Here is a 19,394-nt window from a genome sequence, read left to right as displayed (position 1 = left end):
CCTGTACAACTCAATAATAACAAGACAACTCAATTTTTTTTTTAAAAGGGCAAAAGATCTGAACAGACACCTCACAAAGGAGATATACTAATGGTCAAAAAGCACATAAGAAATTCATCAGGGGAATGCAAATTAAAATTATGATGAGATACCACCATACACAAAGCAGAATGGCTTAAATTAAAAAGATGATAACTTGTGGTAAAGATGTCAAGTAATGGACATGCTCATACACTATTGATGGGAGTGTGAAATATTACTTAAAATTACTTCAGAAAACAGTTTAGCAGTTCCTTAAAGTTAAACACATACCATACAACCTAGCCCTCCACCTTCCAGGCATTTACTACAAGAGAAATAAACGTATGTCTACAAAAAGGCACAAAGAATATTCAGAGCAGCTTTATTCAAAATGGCCAGGCACAAAAGAATATACACAGAATAACTGTATTGATGTGAAGTTCCAGAACAAGCAAAACCAATATATGGTGGAAAAAATGACAAGAGTGACTGTGCACTGGATAAGAGGCAGTGCATATGTGAGTGGAAAAGAGCAAGAGTAACTTTCTGGAATGACTGAAAATGTCTGACACCTCGGTAAGGTTGGATTACATAGGTGCAAACACTTGTTAAATTCATTAAATGTTACACCTAAGAATTTTACATTTCACTACATGTAAATTTTTGCTAAATTAAAAAAACACAAATATTTAACTCTAGTTTGTGCTATGTATGCTGAAGTATTTGGAGGTGATGTGCATTGATGTCTTCAACTTTCTTTGCAAAGAACCCAAAAAATAACAAAATGAGTATTTATTTGATAAAGCAAATATGATGAACTATTAGAATCTACGTACTGGTTACATGTGTGTTCTAAAAAAATTCTTTCATCATTTCTTGTTTGAAACTTACCAATCAAATTTGGGGGAAAGAGGAAGCAAACAGAAGCTGCATTTGGCTATTTCTGTGGGAAGCTTCTTCCTATCTCCAACCTGTAGCCTATTTTGTTCCCGTTAGACTCTTGCAACACCTGGACACATCAACAGAATAATCTTTATTTCATGTCAACCTGTTAAGCCAAACTTGGCCATACTGGTTCTTTGTATCACTGACCTGGACCAATTCTAAATTTGGTTCCTATTTACCAAAATTTTGACTTAGTTGATCAGAAATGGGTCTCACAGATGCGGTAAAAAGAAAGAATCATAAAAGGATGTTGAACACAGTAATCATCAAATATGTGACTGAGTGTGTGTGCCTCTGTAGCGCCTTTACACCGAGCTCTCTCATCGCAGGTGCTTCTGTTGTAGACGAGCGGCGAGGCAGGGGGCTACACAGCCTGGTACCACAGCTAGTAGATGGCAGACATCCTACACATACAAGCCGAATAGATTCCTCTTATCCCCATTTTGTAGATAAGGAAGCTGATGAATGCACAGTATTACGTGGCAGAACTATACCAGACAAGAGAATATCAAGCAATTAAATCTCCTCAAACTCAGTCTCATTATACAAATAATATAGGCTTATTTATTCCATATCAATGAGCTTTTTCATTATAAAAACCAGATCGACACCACAGGAGAGGAAAAATGCCAATACGTTTAGTGACTAACACACAATCCTAACACATTCCAGAGTACAAAAGCTCAAATATACTTGTACTATCTCACATTGCAAAGTGGATTATTTTTAATACAAAGGTCTATTAACCTGAATGTTTAGTTCATCAAAATATACCAATGCCTGCTAAGTAGCAAGTGTCTGAAATTAGTATGTTTGTATTCCATTAAAAACAAAATTTCTTCCGTTTGACCTATCCCAAAAGCCCATTAAAATACCCACAAAAAGGAGTCTTAAATCCTGTACCAAAAATTATCATAAACTATAACTAAATTAAGAAACAACTGGTGGTCCAAACGTATTTGACATCTGAAAAAAAAAACACTGTATAAAAATAAGGAAGGAAGCCACTATTCAAACCTATTCTATCTAAGAATAGGGCAGACAGAAAATCTGTGGCACTAGTACCTCTTTCTTCAGAAATGTAGAGACACTATTAACTCTGGTGTAGAACAGAGCTAGGAGGTTGCATCCTGGGATGCAAAATTGGAAGTTGGCTGTTGGCTGAAATAGAGAGAGGGGGGCCCAGAGAAGGGAGGAGGTAATAAAGAGGTGGTGGTGGGAAATTAGATTTTCATACAGCTCCTCATAGTTATACCAGGTAATAAGAACAAAAATAATTTATAACCGCTGACCCCCGCCCCACATAGACTTTGCTTATATAGCAATGTCATATTAAACACGTATCTATTTGCAAGGTAAGGAAAACTGAGCTGCAGGTTATCAACCTGAGCTTCAGCTTAAGTTCTTAGAAATTATATCTTTACAAGTGAAGTAAGAAAAATTCACAAATCTGTCATCTGGCAAAGACCAAACCAAGCTAAGGTTTTCCTCATACACGGATAAACTCTAAAAAGGTAGGGACACAAATTCCACAAATTTTACTAAGAAATAAAAGGTTTGTCTAAAGAACAAGCCTTATTTACCAGATGCTAATTTCCTTAGGTATATAAGGCAAGACAACCCATTTCTTAAATGAAATCAGTCAAGTCTGCATAAGAATGTTAAAAACAAAAGAAAACAGTTTTCTAGGAAAACTACAAAATTTGATATACTGTATAACCAAGAACATTCAAGACTTTTTCTTGCAAGATGGTAGAATACCTGAATACACTGCCTCTCTAACAATACTCCAGCAGAGCAACAAGTAGAACCTAACGGAAAAACAGAGCCTCAAGACCAGTACCTGGACCTGGGCAAGGCCCTTAGCATCATCTCCAATGTCACTGGCCAGGCTCTAAGGCAGAAAGTCCAAGCTGCCACGGTCATGATTCTGGTGAGGGAGGAAGGTACAACCACAAAACTACTAAGTAGGAAGAGGGGAGATGAGGAAAAACTGAAGACCTTTCACTCAAAGCAAAATATCAACAGACAAGAAGAAAATTAACACTACTATACAACAATTTCAATCAAAACACAATTCTATAGTGAAAAGAAAGGGTTAGAGAAGATTTTAAAAAACTCATCAGTCAATGAGGAAGTCAGAACATTTTATTTAGAAACAAACAACAAAGAAAGCATTATGTAGGAAAACTTAAGTGATCTAGTTAGGCCGAAATTCATTTAAGACTGAAATGAGATCTGTGCTCAACTCAAAGTAATTATAAAACAAATAGGGCAACTTATAGAAACAGAAAGGTTAGTTTAATCAGTCCTCAATTAGTCCCTATCTTTTTTCAAACTTTCATGTCCAGAATTAATATTTAAGAATTCTTCTGAGGGAAAAAGACGGCAGCATGAATACTGTGGCAGAAATCTCCTCCCAAAACCACACATATTTTGAAAATACATCAAACACAACTCTTCCTAAAAGAGTGACCAGAAGTAACAGTGCACTAGCCAGTCTACATCTGGGAGAAGTCAACATCTCACGGAAAAGGGTAAGGTAAAAAGGCGCAACCAGGCGGGGGACGAGCACTCCCCCCACCCCAGCTCACCAGCGGGAGGGAAAGAATCAGAGTGGGGAAGGAATGGAAGCACGGGACTGCTAAATACCCAGACCTAGAAATCTACCCCGGGAGCACAGACCCACATGGCATGCATGGTGCGGTGAAGATTAAAGAGTTTGAAAAGCAAAGTCTGAGACTAAGACTGTGACCAGGTTCCCACAAAAGGCTGCATGGGACAAAAGAAAAGCAGGCACTTTAAAAGTCTTAAAGGGGCAAGAGTTTAGGAGAAGGAACAAGTGGAGAAAATCATCCTGAAACACTCAGCGCAGCAGGCTGGGAACTTTCAGGAGCTTCAGGCACCCTATCCCCCTGGTGGGCAACGCAGACCCGAGGCCCCTCACTGTGACAAGCAGCCTGCAGCTCCTTTCTCCGTGCTGGCACCAGCGAGCAAACCGGCTGTCCCCGACATTGCTGCAGACCAGCCAGCTTAACGCAGGGGCTTCTCCCAGCACGCGGCTAACTGGCCCAGACGCAGAGGCTGCTCTCTGCACACAGTTGACTGGCACAGACAGCGAAGATGAGCGCTGAGACCTGGAGGCACGAAAAGGGCTTTGTTCTTGCAGCAGAACCCACACCGCTCACCTGCAACCCCTGCCAGTACCCTAGGTCATGCCAAGGGCCACCCCACCCACAGCAGCTTAGGGGATTAACCCAGAGGCTGCTCCCTGTGCACGGTGAACCAGCACAGACAGCAGAGACAGGTACGGCGACCGGCAAGCAGGAAGGGACTTTGTCCTCCCAGCTGATACCCATGCCACTCGCCAGCGAATACTCCTATTGCTTCAGGACTATGAAAAGGCAGAAGAACCGTGTTCAATCCAAAATCCTTCAAACACCAGTTCAATGAGACTGAAATCACCAATATTCTTAAAGAATAATTAAAAAGAAAAGTCATAAGCAAGATGATGGAGCTACAGAAAAAGATTCAAGAACTAAGGGACAAATTCAGGAAGGCGATAACAGAAATGAAACAATGGAGGAATTTAAAAGCAGATTACATGAGGTGTAGAGGATTGTTAATGGAATAGAAAGCAGAGAACAGGAATACAGAGAAGCTGAGGAAGAGAGAGAAAAAAAGACCTCTAAGAATGAAATAAGAGAACTGTGTGACCAATCCAAAAGGAACAATATTCGCATTACAGGGGTACCAGAAGAAGAGAGAGAAAAAGGGACAGAAAGTGTCTATGAGGAAATAATTGCTGAAAACTTCCCCAATCTGGGGAAGAAAATAATCTCTCAGCCATGAAAGTCCACAGATCTCCCAACACAAGGGACCCAAGGAGGACAACACCAAGACATATAATAATTAAAATGGCAAAGATCAAAGACAAGGACAGAGTACTAAAAGCAGCCAGAGAGAAAAAAGAACATGTACAAAGGAAAACCCATAAGGCTATCGTAAGACTTTCAGCAGAAACCTTATGGGCCAGAAGGCAGTGGTATGATATATTCAATGCAATGAAACAGAAGGGCCTTGAACCAAGAATATTCTACCAGCAAGGTTATCATTTAAATTTGAAGGAGGAATCAAACAACTCCCAGATAAGCAAAAACTGAGTGAATTTACCTCCTACAAACCATCTCTACAGTGTATTTTAAAGGGACTGCTCTAGATGGAAATCTGCCTAAGACTAAAATACCTGTCACCAGAGAAAATAAAACCACAGCAAAGGAAGCAGACCAACTAAACACTAACCAAATGCAAAATTAAATCAGCTACCCACAAAGTCAGTCAAGGGAAACACAAAGAGTAGAGAATATGACACCTAATATATAAAGAGTGGAGGAAGAAGAAAAAGAAGGGAGAGAAAAAAGAATCATCAGACTATGTTTATAAAAGCATTAATAAGTGAGTTAAGGTAGACCATTAGATAGTACAGAGCTGCCCTTGAAGCTTTGGTAACCATGAATCCAAAGCCTGCAATGGCAGTAAGTACATACCTATCGACAATCACCCTAAATGTAAATGGACTGAATGCAACAATCAAAAGACACAGAGTTACAGAATGGATAAAAAAACAAGACCCATCCATATGCTGCTACAAGACTCACTTCAAACCCAAAGACATACACAGACTAATAGTGAAGGGATGGAAATAGATATTTCATGCAAACAATAGAGAGAAAAAAGCAGGTGTTGTATCAGAGAAAATAGTTTTCAAAACAAAGAAAGTAACAAAAGACAAAGAAGGACTTTACATAATGATAAAGGGGTCAGTCCAACAAGAGGATATAACCATTATAAATATATGTGCACCCAATACAGGAGCACCTACATATGTGACACAAATACTAACAGAATTAAAGGAGGAAACAGAATGCAATACATTCATTTTAGGAGACGTCAACACTCCACTCACTCGAAAGGACAGATCGACCAGACAGAAAATAAGTAAAGACACAGAGGCACTGAACAACATATTAGAACAGATGGACCTAACACATTACAGAACTCTCCACCGAAAAGCAGCATAATACACATTCTTTTCAAGAGCACATGGAACATTCTCAAGAATAAACCACATACTAGGCCACAAAGAGAACCTCAGTAAAATTAAAAAAGATTTAAATTATACCAACCAGCTTCTTAGATCACAGATGTATGAAACGAGAAATTGCACAAAGAAAATAAAAAGGCTCACAAACACATGGAGACTTACCAAGTTCCTAAATAATCAATGGATCATGACCAAATTAAAACAGACATCAAGTAATACATGGAGACAAATGAAAACAACAGCACAACGCCCCAACTTCTGTGGAACACAGTGAAGGTAGTCCCCTAAAAGGAAAGTATATAGCAATCCAGGCCTACTTAAAGAAGGAAGAACAATCCCAAATGAATAGTGTAAATTCACAATTACTGAAAATGGAAAAAGAAGAACAAATGAGGCTCAAAGTCAGCAGAAGGAGCGACATAATAAAGATCAAACAATAAATAAATAAAATCAAGAAGAATAAAACAATAGAAAAAAATAAATGAAACCAAGAGCCAGTTCTCTAAGAAAATAAACAAAATAGATAAACCCCTAGCCAGACTTATTAACAGAAAAAGAGAATCTACACACATAAACAGAATCAGAAATGAGAAAGGAAAAATCATGACGGACACCACAAAATACAAAGAATTATTAGAGAATACTATGAAACTCTGTATCTAACAAACTGGATAACCTAGAAGAAATGGGCAACTTTCAAGAAAAATACAACCTTCCAAGACTGACCCAGGAAGAAACAGAAAATCTGAACAGACCAATTACCAGCAATGAAATTGAATCGGTAATCAAACCCAAGAACAAATCCCCTGTAAGAGATGGCTTCACCGCTGAATTTTATCAGACATTTAGAGAAGACATAATACCCATTCTCCTTAAAGTTTTCCAAAAAATAGAAGAGGAGGAAATACTTCCAAACTCATTCTATGAAGTCAGCATCACTCTAATACCAAAACCAGGCAAAGACACCACAAAAAAGAAAATTACAGACCAATATCCCTGATAAACATAAATGCAAAAATACTCAACAAAATATTAGCTAACCAAATTCAAAAATACATCAAGAGGATCATACATTATGATCAAGTGGGATTCATCCCAGGGATGCAAGGATGGTACAATATTCGAAAATCCATCAACATCATCCACTATACCAATAAAAAGGATAAAAATCACATGATCATCTAAACAGACACTGAAAAAGCATTTGACAAAATTCAACACCCATTGATGATAAAAACTCTCAACAAAATGGGTATAAGAACAAGTACCTCAACATAATAAAGGCCGTATATGATAAACCCACAGCCAACATCATACTTAACAGCAAGAAGCTGAAAGCTTTTCCTTTAAGATCAGGAACAAGACAAGGATGCCCACTTTCCCCACTTCTATTGAACATAGTACCAGAGGTCCTAGCCACGGCAATCAGACAACACAAAGAAATAAAAGGCATCCAGATTGGCAAGGAAGAACTTAAACGGTCCCTGTTTGCAGATTACATGATATCGTACATAAAAAACCCTAAAGAATCCACTCCTAAACTACTAGAACTAATACCTAAGTTAAGCAAAGTTGTAGAATACAAACTTAATGCACAGAAATCTGTTCCATTCCTATACACTAACGATGAACTAGCAGAAAGAGAAATCAGGAAAACAATTCCATTCACAATTTCATCAAAAAGAATAAAATACCTAGGAATAAACTTAACCAAGGAAGTGAAAGATCTATATCCTGAAAACTATAAGACACTCTTGAGAGAAATTAAAGAGGACTCTAATAAATGGAAATTCATCCCATGCTCTTGGGTAGGAAGAATTAATATTGTCAAAATGGCCATCCTGCCTAAAGTAATCTACAGATTCAATGCAATTCCTATCAAAATACTGACAGCATTCTTCAATGAACTGGAACAAATAGTTCTAAAATTCATATGGAACCACAGAAGACCCTGAAGAGCCAAAGCAATCCTGAGAAGGAAGAATAAAGCTGGGGGGATTACTCTCCCCAACTTCAAGCTGTACTACAAAGCCACAGTAATCAAGACAATTTGGTATGGGCACAAGAACAGACCCACAGATGAGTGGAACAGAAGAGAGAGTCCAGATATTAACCCAAGCATATATGGTAAATTAATATATGATAAAGGAGCCATGGATATACAATGGGGAAATGGCAGCCTATTCAACAACTGGTGTTGGCAAAACTGGACAGTTACATGTAAGAGAATGAAACTGGATCACTGTCTAACCCCATACACAAAAGTAAATTCGAAATGGATCAAAGATCTGAATGTAAGTCATGAAACCATAACACTCTTAGAAGAAAACATAAGCAAAACTCTCAAATACAAACATGAGCAACTTTTTCATGAACATATCTTCCTGGGCAAGGGAAACAAAAGCAAAAATGAAGCAGGACTATATCAAACTAAAAAGCTTCTGTACAGCAAAGGACACCAACAGCAGAACAAAAAGGCATCCAACAGTATGGGAGGATATATGTGTAAATGACAAGAGGTTAATGTGTAATAATTACACATATCCGACAAGAGGTTAACATCCAAAATATATAAAAAGCTCACGTGCCTCAACAACCAAAAAGCAAATAACCTGACAAAAAATGGGCAGAGGATACGAACAGACACCTCTCCAAGGAAGAAATTCAGATGGCCAACAGGCACATGAAAAGATGCTCCACATCACTAATCATCAGAGAAATGCAAATTAAAACCACAATGAGATATCACCTCACACCAGTAAGGATCCCCACCATCCAAAAGACAAACAACAACAAATGTTGGCGAGGTTGTAGAGAAAGGGGAACCCTCCTGCACTGCTGGTGGGAATGTAAATTAGTTTAACCATTGTGGAAAGCAGTATGGAGGTCTCTCAAAAAACTTAAAATAGAAATACCATTTGACCCAGGAATTCCACTCCTAGGAATTTACCCTAAAATACAGGATCCCAGATTCAAAAAGACATATGCACCCCTATGTTTATCACAGCACTATTTACAATAGCCAAGGAATGGAATCAACTTAAGTGTCTATCAGTAGATGAGTAGATAAAGAAGAGGTGGTACATATACACAATGGAATATTATTCAGCCATAAGAGGAAAACAAATCCTACCATTCGCAACAACATGGATGGAGCTAGAGGGTATTATGCTCAGTGAAATAAGCCAGGTGGAGAAAGATAAGTACCAAATGACTACACTCATCTGTGGAGTATAACAACAAAGCAAAAACTGAAGGAACAAAACAGCAGCAGACTCACAGAACCCAAGAATGGACTAATAGTTACCAAAGGGAAAGGGACCTGGGAGGATGAGTGAGAAGGGACGGATAAAGGGATTAAGGGACATTATGATCAGCACACATAATGTAGGGGGGACACGGGGAAGGGAGTATAGCACAGAGAAGACAAGTAGTGACTCTATAGCATCTTACTATGCTGATGGACAGTGACTGTAATGGGGTATGGGGTGGGGACTTGATAATGGGGGGAATCTAGTAACCACAATATTGCTCGTGTGACTGTATATTAACGATACCAGAAAAAAATATATATGATACATTTAAATCAGCAGTTTATGTTGGAAAACACATTATAGAGTCAACAATAAATATACTTGTGAAAATGTGAAAAAAAAATACTTCCTAATAAAGAAACACAAAAGAAAAACTGGATAAAGGAATAGAAAACCCAAATGCCCAAGAAACTCACAAAAAGATGTCTCCCTTCCTTAGTAAACAAGGAAATGCAACATAAAATTCCAATGGCATACCACTTAACATCCACCAGTTTGGGAAAAATTTCAAAAATTTCAATAGAAGTAAGTACTAGTAAGGAAAAGGAACGGCAGACCTACGTACTGTCACTGGAAGGGTAAAATACAAAACCACCTTTGAAAGCAGTAAGGCAACATCTAATACATCAGAAGATGTGTATCATTCCCCTATAATCCAACATTACCATTCCTAGATAAACAGCCTACCAAAAACAATGCATATTCAACCCAAATGTACCCTGCAGAATGGACTCCATGGTAGATTTTTATACTGGACAAATATGTAACAATGAAATTAAATAACCCACATACGAAAACCTTTCATAACACTGATAAATTTCACAAATAATATGAGGAAAAAGGCAAGTGAAAAGAATATATATAGTATTAATCCATTTACATAAATTTCAGACAGGCAAAATCGAACTGTACAGTAAGATTCTGAGGGGCAAACTTAACTGCAACTCTATTTGACAAATTATGGCTTTTTGATGATACCCATGAGACTTAAGGTATGAGGTTAAGTTTTCTATGTCGTTACAGTGAATACTTTACACACGCACACACACACGGTGAGGGGGCAGTTTCAGTGGCAGTTTATTCATTCTTGCACTGGGTCTCCCCTCACCACCACCACATCAAAGCTTTTAATCAAAAGAGTATTAAGTGTATATCCCTACCTCCTCTTGTGGAGGTTTAGATGCAACAAAGCGTGTTCTCTCTCGTCTCATCTTGCCGCCTCCACTACCTACTCCAGAAGATAAACCATTGGCTGCAGACATACTGAAATTTGGGTAAGAAAAGCCACTAGGCGAAGAAAAAGAAAATTAAAAGAAAATTAAAACTATGGTCCATAACTTTGTAACTAACTGAATACCTAAAAATTAGAACTAACAAGAAAATATACAGCTGAATGTGATTTTAGAAGATTTTAGAAGAACACAGAGAATTTATGTGTTTGTAAAGTTTCTATTTGTAACCTTCTGAATCTTAAAAAGGCATTAAGTATTACATACAGACCTTACAAATTACATATAAAGAGGCTTAGCTAAAGCTGACATTACCTTTCTTGTTCTATATTTCGTACTGGTGTCATATTTTTTTCATATCCAGCCTAGAAAACATGAACACACCATATTTACAACTATTTATTTATTATAACAATGTACTTTCTACTATTCTTTCAACTTTCCTTTGAAATGTTTCAAGAAATTGGGTTTTTAATGAAGATCAAATGAAATTCAATGTAAGTAAAGCACAAACAGTAAGATGCTATAATATAAACAAAAATTATGCTGCATGAAATAAGTCAGTCACAGAGGGCCACATCTATATGAAATGTCCTGCATGAGCAACTGTATACAGACAGATCGTGGTGGCCCAGGGTGCAGAGGTAGGAGTGGGGAGTGACTACTAATGGGGGTGGGATTTTTTAGGGGTGGGGAGAATGGTGATAAAAATGATCTAAAATTGACTGCAGTGATGGCTAAACAACTCTGAGTATACTAAGACCACTGAACTGTACACTGTAAATGGCTCAATGAAATGTTATATGAATTATATCTGAATGAAGCAGTTATTTGAAAACAAAATGTGGTGAGGGTGAAGATACGAGTTCTAGAAGACAAAACAAAAAGCAATGTGTGAAAGTTGCTTCATTCTGGTTCAAGAATCAGCTAAAACAACATTTGAATATGGACTAGATATTAGATAATATTAAGAAGGGATTAATATTAATTTCCTTAAATGTGATAATATAGAAGCAAGTACTTTAGGAAATGCATGTCAAAGTACTTATTAGGAGTAAACAGATGTGTCTAAAGCTCATTTTCATAGTTCACCACAACCAAAAAACACACTGAGATAAAGGAAGTCCGGCAAATTTATTTAACCTAAACCATGAGGGTATTTCAGTGTCACTAATAAACACTAATTAAAGATTTAATCAAGGTGCCTGCCATTTTAAAGGCATACCAATTCTTAACCATCACTAATACACAGAAGTCATGCATTTAGTTGCTAGACTGCAATGGTATTTATACCTTATTCTTCTTTATTTTAATCAATATCCAAAGACTAGTGAAAATAAACACATACTCACACTGTGCTTTTTATCTATTCTCTGATTAGTCTTCCTTAATTCACCAGATGGAGTTAGAGATGGTTTAAAATAAACAGTCCGATTTGTTGCTATGGAAACTGGCTTTGGGGTCATGAGTCTCTGAACAGGGGGATACTGAGAGTCCACCTTACAGGTAAACAGAAATCAAAGATAATTTTTATTTTCATATATAGCAGCATCACATATCTAAAAAGGATTTGACAATAGCTACTGTGACCTATAGCTTATTGAGTATTTCCCAGAGAAATACCCAACGGATGCAAAAAATAGTAAAAGGAAAAAGTGTTAATATAAACCAAGAACATATATATTTACTTATATGTATGATTATATATTTACTTATATATATGATTCTGAAATGGTTTCAAGACCATTTTTAATTTTAATTCAAGACCATTTAATATTTTACTCTATAATTAGTGACTTCACACACACATGCACACATGCAAAATGGGAACTATATTCAAAAGCCCTCCATAAATCCAAAATTTTATGGGAGAATTTCAAATGTACGAACTAAAACTGATTTTGTCACATTTTCCCCAAATTACTATCTGAATATTCTTCGCTGTAAATACGTTTTTAAACTAGCTATGAAAATATCTTAATTGCTAAAAATGTGAACAAATCTCTCTACAGGTTAATTTTCCTGTAGTGTTATTTAAAAACCAAACCAAACTCTTATAATTTATATCTAATTTGTAAAACTCTGTTAAGAATTGCAAATGTTAAAATGTACTGGATTCATTATCTAAGTACACAAGTGTTTTGTCAATGGTCTTGCTACACTGAAACACAGTAAAAATCCTGCTGCTATAAGATGTCTAGGGAGCAAGAGCTTCTTCTCTGTCCAAAGAGTCTGATACCAAGAACACAGTCCCTTCCAGCAGCAGCCGTGAACGACACTGGCTTCCCAGGCAAGGCCACTGTTTGGTCACTAGCTCTTCCCTGAATCCTCATCACAAGTGTGAGCCTACAGTCCAACGAGACAGCTTATTTTACAGACTATTCTGATTACATACAGAACTACAACATTGTATTCTGGCCTTTGTATTTCCTAACATCCATAAATAAAACTGTACTGATACTACACTCAAGCAATGACAAAATTTTTAATGATGAGAACATACACTATAGCACAATTTTAAAAACTGACTTCTTTTTAAATAATCTATTATAAAACAGGAGTCTGAAAAGAGCAGCTAACAGCTTTAAATTAATTCCATCACAACAGCTAAAATCCCATCCCTTTTGCCTAATTAGAAACATCTACAAAGTTCTAAAAATTGAGAAGAAAAACTATCCCAAGAAAAAACTGTTTTATCTTTCTTCTCTATAGAATTCCAGTAAAAATAATTATAATTTTCCAGTATCTCAAATACAATCCCCACAATTAATTCAGAGAACTCTAATTTTAATCAATTATTTCTGGGGGATCATGGTGGTGTAATCAATGCCATCACAAGTAAGGATCTGCGAATCTGCTTCCTCTGAAAGACACTTATCTAGCCACAAATAGACCTCTTTAATACTATCACGCATGTTATTTTTTCCAAAGTAACCTCTAAAGCAAATTTTAACAAAATAGGATACCCTAAAAAGGATTATCAAGATATAATCTATGTTATATTTTTGTTAGCTCCTCTATCTTGGAACAGTGTTTTGGGAGATATACCTATCTGAAATTCTATTACACCCAAGAGATCTGACGCAATGTTTGTTAATGAGGAAAAGATGACTATGCTGAGTTAAGGGCTTTAGCTCACCTAATTTCTCGTAACTAAACACTTCAAGCTCTGTTCACCCCTATTTTTATTGATGAAAAAGAGTCATTCATAAAGACTGCCATCATGCTGAAGATTGAAAATGCCGAGTAATGAAAAACACTGAGCATTTACTACACATATAGCATTGTGCTAAATAAGTTAAGGCCCTCACAAGAGGTTACAAAGTCCAAGCTAAAACAACTTCTTTTTTAAACATGTTCCCTAACAAGTATCAACTAAATTCAATTTGTGTATTTGTTAACTTAAAAATAAAATCAACAAACCCACTGATGCTTTAAATAAATAAATGTCAAAGAAGTCTTACCTTTTCCCTTTTGGCTTGAAAATCCATGGTGATACCTAGCCCACTACTATCAAAAGGCTGAAAAAATAAAATACTATTTAGAATAGATGGGAAACACTGAAACTCTGAAAAATATGATTCTCATCACCAATATATAAAAATGTATCTCTTAAAACAGGTTTAAAGTCAACTTACAGAAATCAGGGGAGAAGAAACAATAGATGGGATTCTTTTTGCATCCTGTTAATGTTGAAATAATAACAAAATTAACATTTTTCAACTAAACTTAAATTTTGTTGTGCTTCTGCATTTAATTCATTGAAAATTTTACCTCTAGAGGGCTTGACATCTTTTCTAAAGACTGCAATATTCGCCGAGCTGTTGAACTAGTCACACCATAGGATTGTGCACTGAGTTGCTTAGCTTTCATCTGTCTTCTAACTGGTGCCTATAAAGAAAACCTTGTATTATTTTTTAGCATTGTAAACTATAAAGCACATTCAGGCAGCAAAAATATTTACAAAATAGAAAGGATATCCAAAGTGATATAGGTTTAATGTGTTAACAAGCAACTTATGTCTAAGTGGTATCATTAAGCATATGCTCAACTTTCTTTCGTTACGACTTTATTGAAAATCTAATTACTTTTACTCTTGGAAAAAAAATGGTGAGATGGCATGCACCACTCTGAAGACTGGCGAGCTACATCAGAAGGGAAAAATGAAATCACTGAAAAAGTTACAGGATCACCTTGATCCGTTTACCCCTGATACTTGAATGAAAGAACACCAATTTAATGAGAATTCTATTAAAATATTAGTCATTCTGGGTATTAAGTAATACTCAATTGTAGTAAATTCCAAGATAACTAAATGAAGAGACTGTACACTAATGCAATGGAAACTCAAAATTTTAAACTGATACGTCTATCAAATTTTAATACAAAAAAAAAATTTTAAGTACTCAGGCTATTTCTTATAAATAATTTTTTAACTTTCTTAAAATTGGAGTTAAGGGAAAAGCCTTATTAAAAAATAGACAAGCACTCTTTAATGCACAAGCCATGTTCACAAATTCCGATCGAACACTTCCTCTTCTCAAGAATGCATCACAGCATTCCGCTAATCAAGTGACTTCCACAAAACAGAAACAGTCTGGCAATGCTTAATACAAAAAAAGACATAATCTCAGTCAAAATAACAAAACGGTTTCTACTACTTTAAATAAAATTTCTCTGATAACAAGCATTCATTGTATTTTCAGACTAGCTGCAATATTCTACATGAATTTTATTAAAAACTTGGTGCCCATTAAGGATTTTGCTTTCCGAGGCGTCTTTGGCAAACATGAGGCAACATTAAAATATTAAAACCCTGGCGGAAAACATGACAGTCTGTCCTGTCACCAGATGCTACTGGCCACTGGCCTCTCAGGTCCTCAATTCATGTAATTAGAAAAACGGAACTGAAACAGAGAATCTTTAATATACTTCCCAGCCTTGACACTCTAGGAAAGTACTAACAAACAGACTCATCCCACGTGTCAATGATAAATATTTGGAAGCCTGTGCTGAGGGCTCTAAGGGTAGGTCCCGATGCGGCATTAAGAAGCTTAGGGTTCGATGTGTAAGAAACAGAGGAGGAAGCAGCAGGAATCTGACCCGGACTATCCATGAATCACAGCATTGCTTCATCTAATCTTCTAATAACATGCTGAACTATTTTAATGATAAATAGAACTTTAAAAATAAAGTAGTATCATCCAGTTTAAGCTTTAGAAAGAGTCCCCTAGGTAACTCCAATACCCAATTAACACTCCTTTAAATAACAGAATATTGCCCTTCATGAACACATCCAGAAATAAGACTCATAATGTGGAAACATCCGCTAATTAGGAAAGTGAGAAACTAAAGACAAGACAGTATCTTCAAATGTTATTTTTCTGTTTGTAGGCCATTTCTATGTATGTCATGGATTATCATCTTTACAAATTCCCCTCTCCAAAACCCTACAACCTGAAAATATTATTACTCCTCCATCTTTAAAATGTAAAAATCTGTAATGGCAGCAACATAACAACATACACGTGAAATATAATTTTTATGAATCTCAAGAAACAGGTCAAAACACATAATGGCACAAGTTACCTTAAGTGACATTTCTACACAAGTTATCAATTACCAACTGCTCTCTGCTAGTGTACCATATAAATTCCGCTGATTTTGTATACTGACCTTGTATTTTCACAACCTTGCTAAACTCACCTAGAAGTTCTGATAATTTTTCTTGGACTTTCTTGGGATTTCCTATGGAGATAAGCACACTATCTATAAAAAGGAACAACGCTACTTCTTCCTTTCCACACTGCACGCCTTGTATTTGTTTTTTCTCGCACTGGCTGGGACCTGCGGTGCCACACTGACCAGGAGCATGGACAGCAGACATCCTTGTTCTCTTCCTATTGTGGGAGGAAAAGTAGTCTTTCACCATTAGTATGATGTTAGGCTAATGGAAGATTTTTCTGTAGATAAAATTTGTCAAGTTCAGGAGGTTCCCATTTGTTCCTAGGCATGTCGAAAATTTTTATCACAAATGGATGTTAGATTTGTCAGATGTGTTTTATGCATTAGTGGAGATATTCGTACTTTTTATTCATTAGTTTGTTTACCAGGTACATCCATTTCTGACTGTTTAACTAGCCTTGCATTCCCAGGATAAACTCCCCGTGACAATGATGTAGTATCCTTTTTTATATATGCTGGATTCAATTTGCAAATATTTGTAGAGAAAGTTTGGTCTACAATTTATGAAAAATATTGGTCTGTAGCTTTTTTGTAATGTCTTCATCTGGTTTTAGTACAAGGTAATGCTGACCTTATAAATGTGTTGGGCTCTCCTATTAAATGGAAACGTTTGTGTAGATATGGTATTCTTTCTTAAATGTTTGGTGGAATTCACCAAGGAAGTTTTCTAGGTCTGAAGTTTTATTTGCTGGAAAATATTTTAACCATGAATTCCATGTATTGAACAGACATGGAATTTAGACTATTTACTGTTGGCTAATACCAAAATATGAAATACTTAGGTAGAACTCTAACAAACTAGGTACAAAGTCTATGTAATGAATACTGTAAAACATTGATGAAAGAAATCGTAAAAGATTTAATAAATGGAGAGACACACTATGTTCACGGGTTGGAAGACTCAATTTTATTAAGACATATTCTCCCCAAACTCATCTTTAGACTCACACAATCGCAATCAAAATTCCAGTAGACTTTGTGGAAACTGATAGGATGATTCTAAATTACTAAAAAGCAAAGAACTTAGGAAAGCCAAAGCAAGCCTGAAAAAGGACAAATCTGGAGGACTCACATTGCTGATTCCAAGACTTAGGTAATCAAGACAATTTAGTTGGTGAAACGACAGATACACAGATCAATGGGGAAAAATAGGAAGTCTAGAAATAGAGCCACATATATGGTCAACTGATTTTTGACAAAAGGTGCAAAGACACTTCAGTGGAAAAAGTGTAGTTTCCAACAAATGATACTAGAAAAACTGGGCATCTGTATTTTAAAAAATGGATCTTGATCCGTACCTCTTGTCACATACACAAAATAAACTCAAAATGAATCACAGGCCTAAATTAAAGCCTAAAACTATATATAAAGTTTCTGGAAGAAAACAGGAGAAAATCTGTGTGACCTTGGGTTAGGCAAAAAGGTCTTTTATAACTCATGTCTACACCAAAAACATGAGCTATAAAAGGCAAAAAAACCCTAATATATTGAATTAATCAAAGCAAAACCTTCTCTTCAAAACACATTGTTAAGACAAGCCAGAGAATGGGAAAAAATATTTACAAAACACATGTCTAATAAAGGACTTATATCCTGAGTAAGGAACTTTGAACAAACAATAAAACAACCTTACTTAAAAAATGGGGAAAAGATTTCATTAAAGAAAACATTGCTGGCAAATAAGCACATGAAAAAATGCTTAATAACATTTCAAGTTCAGGTAAATAAAACACACAGCAAGTTGGAGTTACCACTACATGCCTATTAGAATGGCTTTTAATAACAACAAAAGAAACTGATGACAAGTACTGGCGGGAGCACACCTACATTATCGGTGAGAATGCAAAGCTGTACTAGCCACTAAAGAGAGTTTGGCAGTGTATTAAAAAGCCTAAGAATACTTACTATGCGACCCAGCAGTCCGACTTCTAGGAATTTACCCAAAAGAAATGAATTTATCATGTTCACACAAAATGTTCACAGCAGCTTTATTCACAATTGCCCAAAATTATAATAACTCAAGTGTCCTCTCACTGGTGAATGGGTAAACAAACTATTACATAGTGGCAATAAAAATGAACTACTGATATATGGAAATTATAGATAATCTCAAGTGCATTATGTGAAGTAGAGTAAGTCAGATTCAAAAGGCTATATACTATATGGTTAAATTTATATATTCTGGAAAAGCCACATCTACAGGGAAAGAAACCACATGCGTGGTCGCCAGAGGGTGGAAGAAGGAAGAGGGGCTGACTACAGAGCTGCACAAAGTTACATTTTGGGATGAGGGAAATGTTTCTTCATTATTTTGGTTGCAGAAGTGGTTACACAACTGTATGTGCTTTATTAAAATTTAAATACTCTAATAAAGGTAAATTTTACTACATGTAATTTATACCACCATTTTTAAAACAAGGAATTAATCAACACTTTCTAAAAAACACACACAAGTAATATAAAATGTTCACTTAAGCTCTAAGATGTTCATACAGTCCCTAAATGAAAAGGCTGTTCATAATCCACAGTTCTATAATTTACCAAAGAACAGCTGAACCAGAGCTCTATTACTTCATTTAAAGAAAGCTACCAAACCTTCCCCTATTCACACCAACCTGATACGGCGTGTTTCGTGGTTGAGACTGTCTTACGGCAGCTGCTGCCCCACCGTATGCTGTTTTTCCAGGATAAAAAGGAGAATCTCCAAGCTGACTTGTTTTAAGGATTGAAGGGTTCCCAAGTGACTGCACAGAAACATGATGATAAATTATAAACAATAAAAACTCAAAACTAAAGTTATTAAATCAAATCCAAGCAGTACTCACAGGGGAAGGTGTTCCAAAGGCAGATAAGCTGAATGCTGGTTTTTTTAAGCTGGTGGCAGTGTGCTGTGAGAGTGAATGAGAACGTTCAGCCTCTGGGTACCACAGGGGTGGCACTGAAGTGTTCTTTGAAACAGCTATATCTGAAACAAAAATATGTAGTGTGTAGTAACAGCATTAATTAGGAAGTGAGAATTACAACTAAGAAAAAATT

The 19,394-nt window shown here is 36.3% G+C and overlaps 1 protein-coding gene across 3 annotated transcripts in view; it reads right to left on the bottom strand.

The window, feature by feature from the left end:
- Window positions 1-19,394, bottom strand: part of NUP153 (nucleoporin 153) — a 71,345-nt gene that overhangs the window by 32,098 nt on the left and 19,853 nt on the right. For all 3 annotated transcript variants that reach the window (XM_036994409.2, XM_036994406.2, XM_073224708.1), the window contains exons 4-11: window positions 19,184-19,323; window positions 18,974-19,102; window positions 14,388-14,504; window positions 14,252-14,296; window positions 14,078-14,134; window positions 11,966-12,112; window positions 10,929-10,978; window positions 10,545-10,671 (exon numbers count right to left, since the gene is read on the bottom strand). In XM_036994409.2, coding sequence (XP_036850304.2) covers window positions 10,545-10,671; window positions 10,929-10,978; window positions 11,966-12,112; window positions 14,078-14,134; window positions 14,252-14,296; window positions 14,388-14,504; window positions 18,974-19,102; window positions 19,184-19,323 — 812 coding nt within the window. The remainder of the gene's footprint in view (window positions 1-10,544; window positions 10,672-10,928; window positions 10,979-11,965; window positions 12,113-14,077; window positions 14,135-14,251; window positions 14,297-14,387; window positions 14,505-18,973; window positions 19,103-19,183; window positions 19,324-19,394) is intronic.

This window comes from Manis javanica, chromosome 16 (assembly GCF_040802235.1).
Source record: "Manis javanica isolate MJ-LG chromosome 16, MJ_LKY, whole genome shotgun sequence".
Lineage (NCBI taxonomy): Eukaryota > Metazoa > Chordata > Mammalia > Pholidota > Manidae > Manis > Manis javanica.
The sequence above is the reverse complement of the archived record's forward strand: the minus strand, read 5'-3'. Positions and strand labels throughout refer to the sequence as shown.